Source organism: Cygnus olor, chromosome 7 (genome assembly GCF_009769625.2).
Source record: "Cygnus olor isolate bCygOlo1 chromosome 7, bCygOlo1.pri.v2, whole genome shotgun sequence".
NCBI classification, from domain to species: domain Eukaryota; kingdom Metazoa; phylum Chordata; class Aves; order Anseriformes; family Anatidae; genus Cygnus; species Cygnus olor.
This window is the reverse complement of record NC_049175.1, coordinates 461,176-476,020: the sequence shown is the minus strand read 5'-3', so window position 1 is coordinate 476,020 and position 14,845 is coordinate 461,176. Positions and strand designations below refer to the sequence as shown.

At 41.5% G+C, this 14,845-nt stretch overlaps 1 protein-coding gene across 3 annotated transcripts in view; it reads right to left on the bottom strand.

The window, feature by feature from the left end:
- The window catches only part of ZSWIM8 (zinc finger SWIM-type containing 8), a 67,953-nt gene that overhangs the window by 37,030 nt on the left and 16,078 nt on the right, over positions 1–14,845 (bottom strand). For all 3 annotated transcript variants that reach the window (XM_040564460.1, XM_040564461.1, XM_040564462.1), the window contains exon 2: positions 449–602. In XM_040564460.1, the coding sequence (XP_040420394.1) occupies positions 449–602 (154 nt within the window). The remainder of the gene's footprint in view (positions 1–448; positions 603–14,845) is intronic.

The window sequence follows — 14,845 nt, the reverse complement described above, 5'->3', positions numbered from 1 at the left end:
TACTCAGCAAATTCCTATTCTCCTACTTACACCAATAAAAAGCTTGCACAGCATATTGAGATAGCCCTCCCCAACCATTTCTGAGCTCAGTTAAGTTCTAATTCAAGAAACAGATTCAAACTGGACAGAACACTACATAAGACTTAGGAAAGGACAAAACTTTACAAACAGGTTTTTGTCAAGCAAACTGAAGTGTGCATTTAAACTGCTGTCGTTTACACACAGAACATGCACATGCATATTTTCTTCCTGGGAGACAGGCAGAGCAGCTCACCCCACAGTAAAAATCCGTATCATGGCATATCCCACATTAACCCATCCACATTTTACAAAATGCATATACCAACAGCAGGAGCCGTGATTATACAGGACATTAAATGGACAGTAATTCTCCTCTAGTGAACAGAATTTTTCCATAAGACAATGAAGCAGAAACAGTATGCATTACCTAATATCTTCCTCATTTTCAGGGAAACTCCAGAAGGCGATCCGAAGCTGCAGTTGCTCAGGCACTGGTGGATAAACTTTCTCCACGACCTCGAATGGAATGTGAAATGCAACCTGTTTTGCAGACAGTTCCACCAATGGGATCACCAGCCCATCTGGCAAGACAAGAAACAAAATGCAATTAACCATTGAGGGAACTAAACTCAACAGAGGCTAAAGAGATCAGAGCAGGCAGCTCTTCCACTTCCTCTCTTATCTCACCAAATACCGATTTTGATAATACAGTAAAATGCAGCACAGAAGTTTTCTGAAGAACTGCCTGCCAACTCTGTGTTTGTTTTCAGCCCCTAGAAGGCATAGGTAGGAACCCATTCCTGAATATCCAGTCCTTCATCAGGAGAGCTGCACTAGCCTATACAGTGGATGTTTGTAACTCAAACTTTCTCTCTTGACAAAGCTAAAACCATTTAGTAAGACTTGTGGTAAGCAAATACTTCATATATTTTACAATATGGCAGCCAACATCCTGTGAACACCACGTGATTACACAGAGAAGAACTAGTACAATGTATATGCACAAGAGAGCAATGGAAAGATTGTCCGGGAACCTTAGTATTGACTTTTTGGTTACCTTCAGGATTTTGCAATTTGCAAGGCTTTCATTTAAAAAAAAAAAAATTGTTTTCTTCCCCTCTCCTCTACCTTTCATCTATCTGTCTTTATATTTCAAGTTCTTTACAAAAGCAACTGGGAATTCATGTTTGTACACTGCTGACTACAGTGAACTTCTGAGGATCTTAACTAAGGGCATAAGAGCCTTCTATAAATAAAATTCATCATGCTCTTTCTACCAAATTACTTTTCACATTTTTAAGCACAGATAAAGATTTCTTATCATGAGGCTAAGGGAACACTATGTTTCTGCTTTGCTCTGAGCTACATTACACTCTATAATGAAACACTAGGCTTATGTTCATAGGATCATAGAGTATCCTGAGTTGGAAGGGAGCCACAAGGATCATGAAGTGCAACTCCTGGCTCCACACAGCACCACCCAAAAATCAAACCATGTGTTTGAGAGTAATGTCCAAATGCTGCTTGAACTCTGTCAGGCTCGGTGCCATGACCACTGCCCTGGGGAGCCTGTCCCAGTGCCTGACCACCCTCTCGGTGCAGAACCTTTCCCTAACACCCAGCCTGACCCTCCCCTGTCCCAGCTCCATGCCGTTCCCTCGGGTCCTGTCGCTGTCCCCAGAGAGCAGAACTCAGTGCCTTCCCCTCCACTCCCCTCATGAGGGAGCTGCAGGCCACCATGAGGCCTCCCCTCAGCCTGCTCTGCTCAGGGCTGAACAAACCAAGGGCCCTCAGCTGCTCCTCATACGTCTTGCCCTCTAGGTACTATATGGGTAACCTTATCTTAAAGGAAATTAAGAAACGTGAAGGAAATTTAGTTCATTAAACAGGACTTTTCCCCTCATGAACACATGTTGGCTGTGACCAATGACTGCATTGTCTTTCAGGCATTTTTTAGTAACTTCCAGAATAACTTTCTCCATAACTTTACCAGGCACAGAAGTGATACTGACAGGCCTGTAATTATCGGGGTCTTCTTTCATGCCCTTCTTGTAAACTGGAACAATGTTTGCCAGCTTCCAGTTGACTGGGACCTCTCCAGATTCCCAAAACACGACATCAGCCAGCTCTCTGAGTAAACTGGGATGAGTCCCATCGGGCTCCATAGACTTACGTGCATCCACCTAGAGCAGCAAATTCCCCACAAGTTTAGTGTTGCCTGGGAGTTTACTGTTCCCATAGTCACGGTCCTCCAGCTCAGGGCTCTGCCTCGTATCACCAAAGATTTTACACTCAACTACTGCATGGTCACTATGGACAAGATGGCTGCCAATTGCCACTTCACCCACCAGACCCTCTCTGTTAACAAGCAACAGATCTAGGAGGGCCCCTTTCCTAGTCAGCTCCCTTAGTACCTGTACCAAGAAGCTATCACCAAGGTGTTTTAAGAATCTCCTGGACCTGTTTTTATCATCTGTGTGATATTCCCAGTTCACATCTGGCCAGCTGAAGTCATCCATAAGAACAAGGGTGGTAAATCTAGAGGTATCTCATCTTTTAGTTCCTTTATGATTAATTTATTGGCATCATCAGCCTGGCTGGGCGGCCTATAGAAGACTCCCACAACAACATCCACTTTATTTGCTTGTCCCTTAATCCTTTCCCACAGGCTTTCAACCGTGCCATTGCCAGCTGCAAGCCCCTCCATTACACACAGCGCCAGCCCTGCCTCGCCTGCCCTGCCTGTCCCTTCTGAAAAGTCTGTAACCACGCATCGTAACAAACCAGTCACAGGACTCTTCCCACTAAGTTTTCCTTATGCCAATAACATCATAGCTCTGAGACTGAGACAAGGATTATATCTCCTCTTGTTTGTTCCTCGTGCTGCTTGAATTGGTGTTACTGGTTATTGAACTACCTGCAAGGACCTCACTGCTTTACTGCGATCACCTCCTGTCCTACAGCAGCCTTGGTTCCCTGGCTTCCCAACCCTGTTGCCAAAAGCCTAATTGAGTTTCAGGTATTCAGTGTTACGTCTCTTCACCTCCCTAACCAGCTTCTTACCCACCCCTAGAAGCCAGCATGTAAACCAATCTGTCCCTCAGCTTCCCCTCTCCACTCGCCTCCAAGCAACATATCCAGGGGGAGCTGCAGCCCTGATGTCGGCAATGCTTTCTCGCCCACTGCCCAGAGACGCCCTCCAGCCAGAGCAGCTGTGAACCAGAGAGGAAGGGAGAAGGCTTTGCAAATGCATACACACAGCAAAACAGTCAGCATCTCCCCCAGTACTGAACAGACCTGTCAAATAGTAGGATTACATAAATATGGAAAGAACATACAGTTTTCAAAAATCCACTTTTATGATTTTCTGATTGCAGTGAAATTAGATTCATTAGACAGCATTCCCTTCTCACAGATAGAGTCAGTCTTTTACCTTCACAGCATTGTTTCTCCATTGCCAGTGATTTTTATTCTACATTATAGATGGAGCCTCTGTTTTACCGTGCTATAATCCCATCCACAAATGTGAGAGCAGCAGATTGTAAAATGAACAGTGATGGTAAAGTGGATTATTCCTTTCTTTGCAGCAAGGAGGTAAACAAGATCTGGTGGAAAAGTCATCTCATTTCCACTTTTGACAGCCAACGCAGGTCAGTAAAATAATTACTATTTTTAATTAGTACAACACAATCACCTTAAATATCATTGCTGTTACTGCAGTAGTAGTAGATACAACAGAAGGTGCAAACTGAGGCACATTAATACTTGAAATAACTCCGAGCAATGAAAGGAGAGGTAGTTTTTGTGGGTTTAACCACACTTTTTGTATAGAGGCACTTTATCCAAGTCTTTCATTACACAGTACTAAAAAATAGATAACGCCTACATGACCTCTGTCCACAAAGGTATAACAATTGCAAAAAAAAAGACTTCAGTATCAGGCGAAATGCCTGTGCATTTTTTCAAAGAGTTGTATGACTACAAGTGGATGGTGTTCCTTTTTACAGCTATCTGCTCTAGATTGTGAAGGTCAGATTAGAAATGCTAAAGTCATACTGGGTTGACAGAAAAACAGCAAAGCAAAAGCATTCTGCTTATTATTCTATCAGTATGCCTTACTCTTAAAAATACTTTTCTTTATAGTTGCAATGGACTAGGACCTGCATACAATCAGTTACTAGGTCTCAGTAGTGCTAGCAGAGGAACAGTAGTACTAGGAGCACTAGTACAATCACTGCAATTACCCTCCACTCGCTTCATTACACAGCATGACTGTTCTCTTTCAATCTAAACTAGCTCAAGAAAAATACTTTGACAACCATTACTGAAATTACCTCTCCTGAAAAAACATCTGTATTCCAAGTGAGAAAGAGAGATTGCTACTACACATAAGAAACACATGCTTTCTGATGAATCAGACAACTTTGTAGCCCCTGATCTAACAATTTTCAGGACCTTTCTGTCAATAAGGCAGTAGTACCCAACCTCATCACGAGAACCCCACAGTGATTTCTTGCTGTTGCAGGCTATGTCCATTCCCTGCCCACAGGGTACCTCACCCCAAAAAGGGAAGTCAAGAGTGAATAACCATCATTAGAGCAATTTATGTACTACATGGTGTACTTCCAACCCTCATCTTTTCTCAAGTGCTTTTCAGACACCAGCAGGGAGTAGGCTGGATAAATAGTCCTGACACCAGCAGGACCCTGCTTCCAGCTGCCACTTTTCCCCACAGATCCCTGCCTCCCTCTCACAATCACATGATATATTAGCAAAAGGCTCCTTTGGAGGAAATAACTTCCCAGGAACCACTCTAGTCAGTGTCCCCTGTTCTTCTGCATCGTCTACCAAGATTTCATACTATGAGAAGAAATTGCAGTTTTATTGACAAGGATGAGTCACTTCAGCAGCGTTGTGTCAGCTCACAAACTTACATGGCTGCAAAACCCCTTGCCATTGTAGTCTTAAATTGATCATGGATGACAATGACTTTGGGACAAAAAAAATCCACCATAACTGTATGGAAGTCGGCCCTATTTGAGGAGTCTGTTGAATTTACTCTGTAAGAAAGATACTGGGGGTGGTACCAGACATCCCGGCACAGGTAGCACATGACTTTCAGAGCTTTTCTCTTCCTTGTCAAACACTTGTGCTATATTAAGTGAAAAGGACAAGTGGGAAAAGAAGACGGAGTGTAGGAAATACAATGACTTAAGAGTTGTGTGTGAAAATACAGAATATTGAAGCATTTTGGAACAAATCGTAATGCTGGAATATAACCATTTATAAACATAGCAGAGAATGGATTTGAAATAAAATATTTTAGAGTGCTATGATGGGTAGACTCAGTCACAAACAGTAAGACCAAAACAGATGAGACAATGTAGACTATACCAGATGCCAAACACACTTAAGTATTAATCTTTTAGAAACGTAATCAGGAAGAAAAATTCAGATGCCGTCATCAAAATCAACAGTGGGAAAAAAAAAAAGAAAAAAGAACTAAAATCTAAGCAAGCCCCTTTTCTTCTAAGGATGGCCTTGCATATGACCAAAGAATTAAACATTGTGCTTTGGGAGGTGAAGATCATGATTTTCACAGAAGAGTCAATGGACCAGACAACAAGAGACCTCCTCATCTGCTCCAGTGCGAGTCAGCCCGTGACTTTAACAGATTTACACAGAGAACTAAGATAACTGGTTGACTTTGCATTGACCTCAGCTTTGTCAGCTGTACTGTGTTAGTAGTAATCTGCAGAAGACAGCAGTCAATTAACCGTCATAACTATTGCTTCATTGTGCTTTCAGACATTCAGAGCACACAATTTAGACCTCTTCAGAAACAGGTGAAAGCAGTAACACCTGTTGGGGAAAAATAATCTAAAAAGCAATAGTCTTATATGTAAGACCATGAATCTGTCTAAAACGGTTAATTTTCTATAAGGAAAAGAGCCATGGAAAACAAAGGGTAGGAGATAACTGAAAAGTAGAAAATAAATTTTCAATGATACTTTAAGGATGGCCGAATTCACAGTAGCTAAGCTGGCACATAAGGTCAATACTAAAATTACAAAGTTAAACTGCCCTAAGTTTCAAGGGGGGAGTCCCTAAGGTGAGAGAGACACTTATCTAGCACATGATTAGGCCTCCTGTGAAGTCAGCTGGACAGCCCCAGCTAAGTGCTTAAATTAGACTCTGACTTTCTTTTGAGTCCTAAACAAAATGTTTTCCAAAAGTTTATCTCTAGATACACAAATCTACTACTGGTGAATTCACACCTGCTTGTATCAAAAGGTATTATCAATAAGACAGACAAAAGGTACTCTCAAGTACTACATAAGTACATTTTGGGCAAGAACAAAAAATTAAAGTCTGCTAGCAAAGAAAAGGAGAAAGCATGCACTCAGAATACAATGATAAAGACATCAAAGAAGATTGCAAACAACGTAAAAAATGATACAGTAATGAAATCAAAGATGTAACAGAACGTTGACAAACTTGAACAACAGATCTGAGGGAGAAGACTATTTTAAACTGTGAAGCACAACAGCAAGAATCTCTGCTTCCTCTTGGGAAGCAAACATGATCACCCAAGCAGAACAAAAGAAACTCTTCAAGTCTTGGAAACATAGGCAACCCTCATCAATTCTGACCTACACATTAAACGACTAGCAAAACCCAAAGCCCAGGTCTAGAAGAGAACTTGAGAAATCATCTAATCTGTACATCCTATCTGAGAGGCAGAACCAAACACATCTAAACCATTTCTGAATAAATTACGTCCCACCCATCTATTGTCACGTGAAACACACAGCTTAGGAGAACCATCCCACCCTTTTTGCTACTGTTTCATGTGAATTACAGGTTTGATTTTTATCACAGTTTTATAATAGCTATAATTATTCCTGCAGGGTAAATAACAGCAACAACAAAACAAAACCAACAACAAAACACACAACAAACCAAACCAAACCAAACCCAGCCCCAAAACAGCTAATGCAAGCTATTCACACACATGCATTTTCACCAGTGGAAGCAAATTCTGTGCCAGCAGGACTTACTGACATAGGTGTGCTACATTGCTTAACCTTTCCTAGTATAGGGTAGGCCGTAGGAATTGCAGCCAACACTTCTTCATAAAAACAGATCATGTTCCAACTAAGCTATGTTTTCTTCAGTACAATAATAGAGTTTGCATGACAGACAAAGAGAGAGAGAATAAACTGCTTGAATAATCAGCAAAATAGGGCCAAAGAGAATACAAAAGAGTTATCAAATGGAACTGAAACAAATCCAACTTGGCCAAGCACTGAATGTTATCTAATTACATTATTTCCATTGGGTTACTTCCAGTTGACACATGACCCTAAAAATAAACTATACATACAAGTTAATAAATACAAACACAAGTGAACAAATCTCACAGTATGACATAAGACAGTGCAAACACAAGACTCATTGTCTTTTTACATATACCTTAAAGAAAATGGGGTGGCATTTCTTAGCAGAACAAGTAAACTACATCGTAAGACATCTTAGGCTGCATTATCTTTTGACAGATCAGTCTACAGCTTTGATTTTATAGCTATCCCTAGCCCACATCTCACATTTCCTCTCACCTCTACCATTGGCCTCAGTCCAAAATGTAACAGAGTGGAACAAAGTAATCCAACTATAGATAGAACAAGGAGATGGGGAAAATGTAGTGAGGCACTTCTGTTATCAAAAGTGAAAATGAGAAGAACAGAAAAACTATCAGGAAAAAAGCAGAGTGCAATATTGACCAGTGAAGGAGGTGTGTGCAGGGCTGTCACAAAACTTGTTTTACAAATCTCATTTAAAAAAATGGTAAACATTACATTCCTTTTTACAGGATTTGCTATGTAGAAAGAGAAATCTGCCACTGTGGAATGCCACTTAGGCATTTAACTAAAATAAATCAAGCAGATATACCTATCAATAAAGTGCCCCTTGACTTAAGGCAGTTTCATATTCTCTCTTATACCCCTTGAAACCAAAAAAAGTGCTGAGAACTCTCAAATACAGGCCAGCAGAACAAGCCTTGCATTTAACTATAACATACCTAAATCAAACCTCTTCAAAAATGTTTATTTTCTTACTGTTTTCTGTACATTTCTTTCCAAAATTCTGCTGTTGGTTTTACTTTAATCTCCCTTTTTTCCTTTCTAAAAATTTATTCTCAGTGTTGATATCTTTAAGAAGTACATGTGAAATCAATATATTCCTTTCTGTCTCCAACTTTGCAACAAATATCAGAAAACTCTGCCTGTCTTGAACTCTGTAATACTCTAAGGTGAATGCTTTGCACAGTTTCCCAAGGTGAACACTGCAGAATGAAACATGACCATTGAAATTAAAAATTTACTCTTCATTTTGAATAAAGATTAGACCCAAGGTATTTAGGCCACTACTTATACTTCTTTCCCTATTATTCTTCCATGTTGCTGCATAATCAATATCCTACAAAAAGCAGGATATATGTTTTTTTAAAAATAATCAAAATTCACCTCTGAACTGAGGATAAAACACACGGTACACTGCAAATGCCTGAAAATAGGATATATTCTCTTCCTTCAAAAGCATGTCTCATCCAAAGCTCCTTCCACAAGGCCCCGTTACTTTAGTTCTCTTTCCAAAGAAGACGCATTCAGTTATGAGCAGAACAATCTCAATGAGTCACAAACACACCACCACCACTCAGTTTTCTGTCACATTAGCATTGTGCCCAGGCAGATCCCAGCCCTGTAAAGTCATCAGAAAGGGAAGATCTTCGGAAGTCTTGAACTAATGTACTTGCAGCCCACGGAAGCAGTAAGGGTACATTTCTGTCAGCTTGCTGGTTGGTGGCTTTCAAGCACAGACTTGTGACACAGGAAGCCAATACCTGTCCTGTACAATTTCCCAAACTTCAGGTCACACTATTAAAAAATACAGCACATCCATAATACAGTAGTACAGCATACATACAAATGGTGGAATATTAAGAGCATCCTGGAATAGTCTTGGGATAATGATCTTTGGAGTAAATTACCTAAGCACAGTTAAATGGGAGCTTCATGACGCAGTCACAAACGTAGCAGCTATGTTTTCAAAGACATAAAGGAAGAGTTCTCCATCAGAGTTGCAGAGGTATTGCAGCCACTACTCTTCGCCAGCAAGACTTTGTGAAATATCAAATACTCTACCACAACCACCAAGCTCCAAAAAAGAAACTAAGTACTTACAACACGATGCAGACAAAATAACTAACAGTTTTAAACATACAGAAGAGAGAGAGATAACAAACAAGCACTTTAAACAATAGCATTATTCACCTTTAAAAACCTATGCCAAAAGGTGCCAAAGCTGGGGGAGAGAGGATTTAAGATAAAAGAGTTTAAACTAAATTGAACCGCTTGAGAAAATTCCATTGTAAAGGCTCACAGGCAAACTGCTGGAGCAGCTATAAAGCTATAATATGTAGTAAAAGAAATATTAGCTAGACCTGTGCTTAGAATAGACTATCTAATAAAGCACATTGGATTAAAAAGAAAAATCTCACTCAAGATGCCCTCCTTCAGGCTTGTATGGTGATTCTTACAATTAGGAAGTCATTTCCCCCAAAAAATCACCACGCTCTGCATTATAATGACCTTTTGGAACCAGACAGCTGGTCTCTGGGCAGTTCATAGTGGACACGCACACACACACATCACAGATTGCTCCAGCACAATTGGAGCAAATTGGTGTTCTCATGGCAGCTCAGCAGACATGCCCAAGACTGAACAAGCACAAAGAGTGTAACTTCTTGCCCCAAATACCAGAGAAGAAACACAAACTGGCAAGCCAAGGGGTGATGAAGCTGTGCTATATAGTCAACCCACAGATGGAGCAATTCAGACCCCAAGACTGAACCAAGACCCTGCAATGTCAGACCTGGACAATTGAATGGACACAAGAAGCTCCCACACACACACCTCCCCACCCTAATCCAGGTCTTGCTTGACTACCTATGGCATGACGCAACCTGAGAGCTGAAGATTCAGCGTAATACTCAAATACAGAGTCCCTGCTGCCTTCAACTGGCATTCCTCTGTTTCAGATTAACAATCCCATGCCACCTTACGCCAAGGGGAAAAGGCAATGTCGTTCCTTGTCAAAGCCAAGCAAACCACAGTATTGCTAAAAAGTAGGGGGTTCTTTTATTTTACAGATTAAGAAACAAATGTGAAGATGCATGTTCCTGGCTCCTAAACCAGTCAAACAGTGTCAATCTTCAGAAAATAAGCACCTCCATTACACTGGAACAGCTTCTCTATCAAGTCAAAATAAGGTTTCAGCAATTTGTTTCTCAGATACTACTTCAAACCAATTCTTCTGCAAAACACCTCAGCGTTAACAATACGGCTGCAGTAACAGAGAGCAGCAGACTCTGGAAGAAACTCTTCAGTGGAACTCATCTATGCAAGTTGTTCAGATGCTGAGACAGAACAATAAGGTTAGATGAAAAAAAAAGGTATTAAGTGAGAAAGTATGCTACAAACGCTGCTGCTGATTGTTAATCAAGCTTGCTCAGAAAAGATGACTGAAAGGAACAGTCTCATCTTAGTGCTCTTTTTGTTTTGTTTCCTTTGAAAATGTTTTTGTTCTTGTTAAAATGTCCACATACTCAGAACAGGCTAGCAAGCGCAGCTAAAGTTTTAAAACCTTAACGGGATCAGTGTTCACAAGACTTTCTTATACCTCTTATTTCCCCCAGCTAGAGTTATACAGCTCTGTCTGGTTTTCATAACCATTTTTCAGCAGTGAAATTACACTGAGAATAATGTGGTAGGGTAGCAAATGCAGAGATATATAACACCATGTTGAAAGCAAAAAGGAGAATTTGGGTGAGCCTACATCAGACTGAAGCCACAGAATGACATTTTAATGTACAAAATATTCGAGAAGTGGAACGAGTAACAGAATTTTTTCATTAGGGTATACTACATAACCATCAAGAGATTCATAGCTTTTAAAAATACAAATAAATCCCAGATGGGCAGATTGTGGTCAACAACTGGAAACCTCACATTTAACTGACAAACTGCAGCAACTATTACTATACTAATTCCATTGCAACCACAATAAAATTTTAAGAATAGCTATTTATTATTTTATCCAATGCAGAGGCTAATTTTATCACAAGAGAGTGTCCAATTCATCCTTAAAGTCTCTGTTATCTGCAACAAAAGCCATAGCACAAAGTCAAATCACAGCTCAATTTGGTTTCTGAAAATTGCTTAACACTGTCACAAAAAGCTCATATAGGTAGCAAATATGCTACAAATATAAAAAATACTTGGTTGCTCAAACTACCTTTTTGTTCCTGTATTCACACCTCATTTCAAAATCAAGTAAGTATATAATTTGGCTAAATGTATAGACATATCCTGACACCATGACTTCTGTCTCCATGATTAGGAAGCAAGAAAGTATTTTTTCTTTAATGCAGGTCTTAAAATACACCCAAACACCAAAAATTAATACTTTTGTTTGTTTGTTTTGCACATTAAGTCCTAATAGGTTTGCAAAATACAATACTCAATTACACTCTGGATTTGTGGTGGATAAGCATTTTGTTTTGTTTTCAAGTGTCAGTAAGTTTACACCTGTTAAGTCCTGCAGGTCTCCTTCTGGTCATCTGTATTATTTAAAAAAAGAAAAAATCTGAGAAACTTATTTCACAGTCATTTTCTATACTCACTCTGCATGCATACAGAGCTAAAAAAAATAAATAAATAAAACAGCTGACTTAACTTTGCTGTTAGAGAAATAACATCACCACTGCCCTAATATCAAGCATAGAGACTGCAACCCAGAACAATTTTTGTTAAAGAAGCCAAGCACCTAACAGAGTAGGGATTCTACATGCTCAATTCCTACTCATATTTGGAATCCTACATATTCAACTCCTACTCGTATCTAACTCCTACGGGTGGCTGTTTCAGTATTAGAGTGAGTTAAAAAGTATTTTATCTTGAGGTTATTGTTTTTAAAGTTACATCTTTGAAATCATAGTGTTGAAGTATTAGGCCAACTTCTCATAATCCTTCCACAAGATTTCACAAAGCACAAAAAAAGCTGGTGAGTCTTTATAATCCTATCCCACACCTGATAAGAGAACTAAACCTTAGAAGATGCATGATGTTTGTGTAAGGCCCAAGAGTCTGAACCTACTTCATTTCTAAATCAGTTAAGAGTATACCAAAAATCCCAAAGCCATGTCTCAGCTTCCTCTATAGGAAGGAATATATTCCTCTATATTTCTCCCTGTTCTACACAACCATCAGCCACCATCCACTGCTATATAAAATGGTTGTGACTTACCTTCAGAGAAGCATTCTTCTGAGATGCTCTAGTTAGCAGTACCCCTGCTTTTAATGCTAAAACAATGCTGAAAAGAACAAGCAACCACAGATGAATGCAGCAACTACTTAGAATTGAACAGAACAAAATAGTTCAGTTGGAAGGGACATAAAAAGGTCATCGAGTCCAACTGCCTGACCACTTCAAGGCTAACCAGAAGTTAAAGCATTTTATTGAGGGCATTATCTACATGCCTTTGGAACATTGACAGGCACAGGGCATCAGCCACCTCATTAGAAAGCCTGGGCCAGTGTTTAACCATCCTCAAATTTCTGTTGAATTTCTAGAGATTAGTGTGAAAATGGCTTTTTCTTCCCGCACTCTTTTCAAATTAGCCTTCTCCCTTGAGAATCAGAACCCTTACCTCTGTGTCACACAGATGAGAGGAGAACTGGAGAGACACGGACAGCAGGTTTAACATCCTCTGCCAGATCAGCTACTCAAATCATGTTATCAGACATTCCAAGCACAAGTTTGTTTGAAACTTCCACGAAATGATTCAGAAACATTATTTCATCCCACAAAATATAGTGTCTACTATAATCCTACTGCAACAACAACCAGAGCAGTGACTGTTACTTTTATCACAACTTAATCGATAAGAAGAAATTACAATTTAATCCAATTCATGCAGATACTGGCATGTATCACAGAATCGTCTAGGTTGGAAGAGACCTCCAAGATCACCCAGTCCAACCTCTGACCTAACACTAACAAGTCCTACACTAAACCGTATCACTAAGGTCTACATCTAAACGTCTTTTAAAGACCTCCAGGGATGGTGACTCAACCACTTCCCTGGGCAGCCTATTCCAATGCCTAACAACCCTTTCAGTAAAGAAGTTCTTCCTAATATCCAACCTAAACCTCCCCTGGTGCAACTTTAGCCCATTCCCCCTTGTCCTGTCACCAGGCACATGGGAGAATAGACCAACCCCTACCTCGCTACAACTTCCTTTAAGGTACCTATAGAGAGTGATAAGGTCGCCCCTGAGCCTCCTCTTCTCCAGGCTGAACAATCCCAGCTCCCTCAGCCGCTCCTCCTAAGACTTGTTCTCCAGACCCCTCACCAGCTTCGTCGCCCTTCTCTGGTCTCTCTCGAGCACCTCGACGTCCTTCTTGTAGCAAGGGGCCCAAAACTGAACACAGTACTCGAGGTGCGGCCTCACCAGAGCCGAGTACAGGGGGACAATCACCTCCCTAGACCTGCTGGCCACACTGCTTCTTATACAAGCCAGGATGCTGTTGGCCTTCTTGGCCACCTGAGCACACTGCTGGCTCATATTCAGCTGCCTACCAACCAGTACTCCCAGGTCCTTCTCGGCCAGGCAGCTTTCTAACCACTCATCTCCCAGCCTGTAGCGCTGCTTGGGGTTGTTACACCCCAGGTGCAGGACCCGGCACTTGGCCTTGTTGAACTTCATACAGTTGACCTCAGCCCATCGGTCCAGCCTATCCAGATCCTCCTGCAGAGCCTTCCTACCCTCGAGCGGATCGACACACGCACCTAACTTGGTGTCATCTGCAAACTTACTGAGGGTGCACTCAATCCCCTCGTCCAGATCATCGATAAAGATATTGAAGAGGACTGGCCCCAGTACTGAGCCCTGGGGGACTCCACCAGTGACCGGCCTCTAACTGGATTTGACTCCATTCACCACAACTCTTTGGGCCCAGCCATCCAGCCAGTTTCTAACCCAACGAAGCGTACGCCAGTCCAAGCCACGAGCAGCCAGTTTCTTGAGGAGAATGTTGTGGGAAACGGTGTCAAAAGCCTTACTGAAGTCAAGGTAGATCACATCCACAGCCTTTCCGACATCCACTAAGCATGTCACTTGGTCATAGAAGGAGATCAAGTTCGTCAAGCAGGACCTGCCCTTCATAAACCCATGCTGACTGGGCCTGATCGCCTGGTTGCCCTGCAAGTGCCGCGTGATGACACTCAAGATAATCTGCTCCATGAACTTCCCTGGCACTGAGGTCAAACTAACAGGCCTATAGTTCCCCGGGTCTACCCTCCGGCCCTTCTTGTAGATGGGCGTCACATTTGCTAGCCGCCAGTCGACTGGGACCTCTCCTGATAGCCAGGACTGCTGATAAATGATGGAAAGCGGCTTGGCCAGCTCCTCCGCCAGTTCTCTCAGTACCCTCGGGTGGATCCCATCCGGCCCCATCGACTTGCGTACATCCAAGTGCTGTAGCAGGTCGCCAACCATTTCCTTGTGGATAGTGAGGGCCACATCCTTCTCCCCATCCCCTTCCACCAGCTCAGGGTACCGGGTATCCAGAGAACAACTGGTCTTGCCGCTAAAGACTGAGGCAAAGAAGGCATTAAGCACCTCAGCTTTTTCCTCATCCCTTGTAACTAAGTTTCCCCCCGCATCCAGTAAAGGATGGAGATTCTCCTTAATCCTCC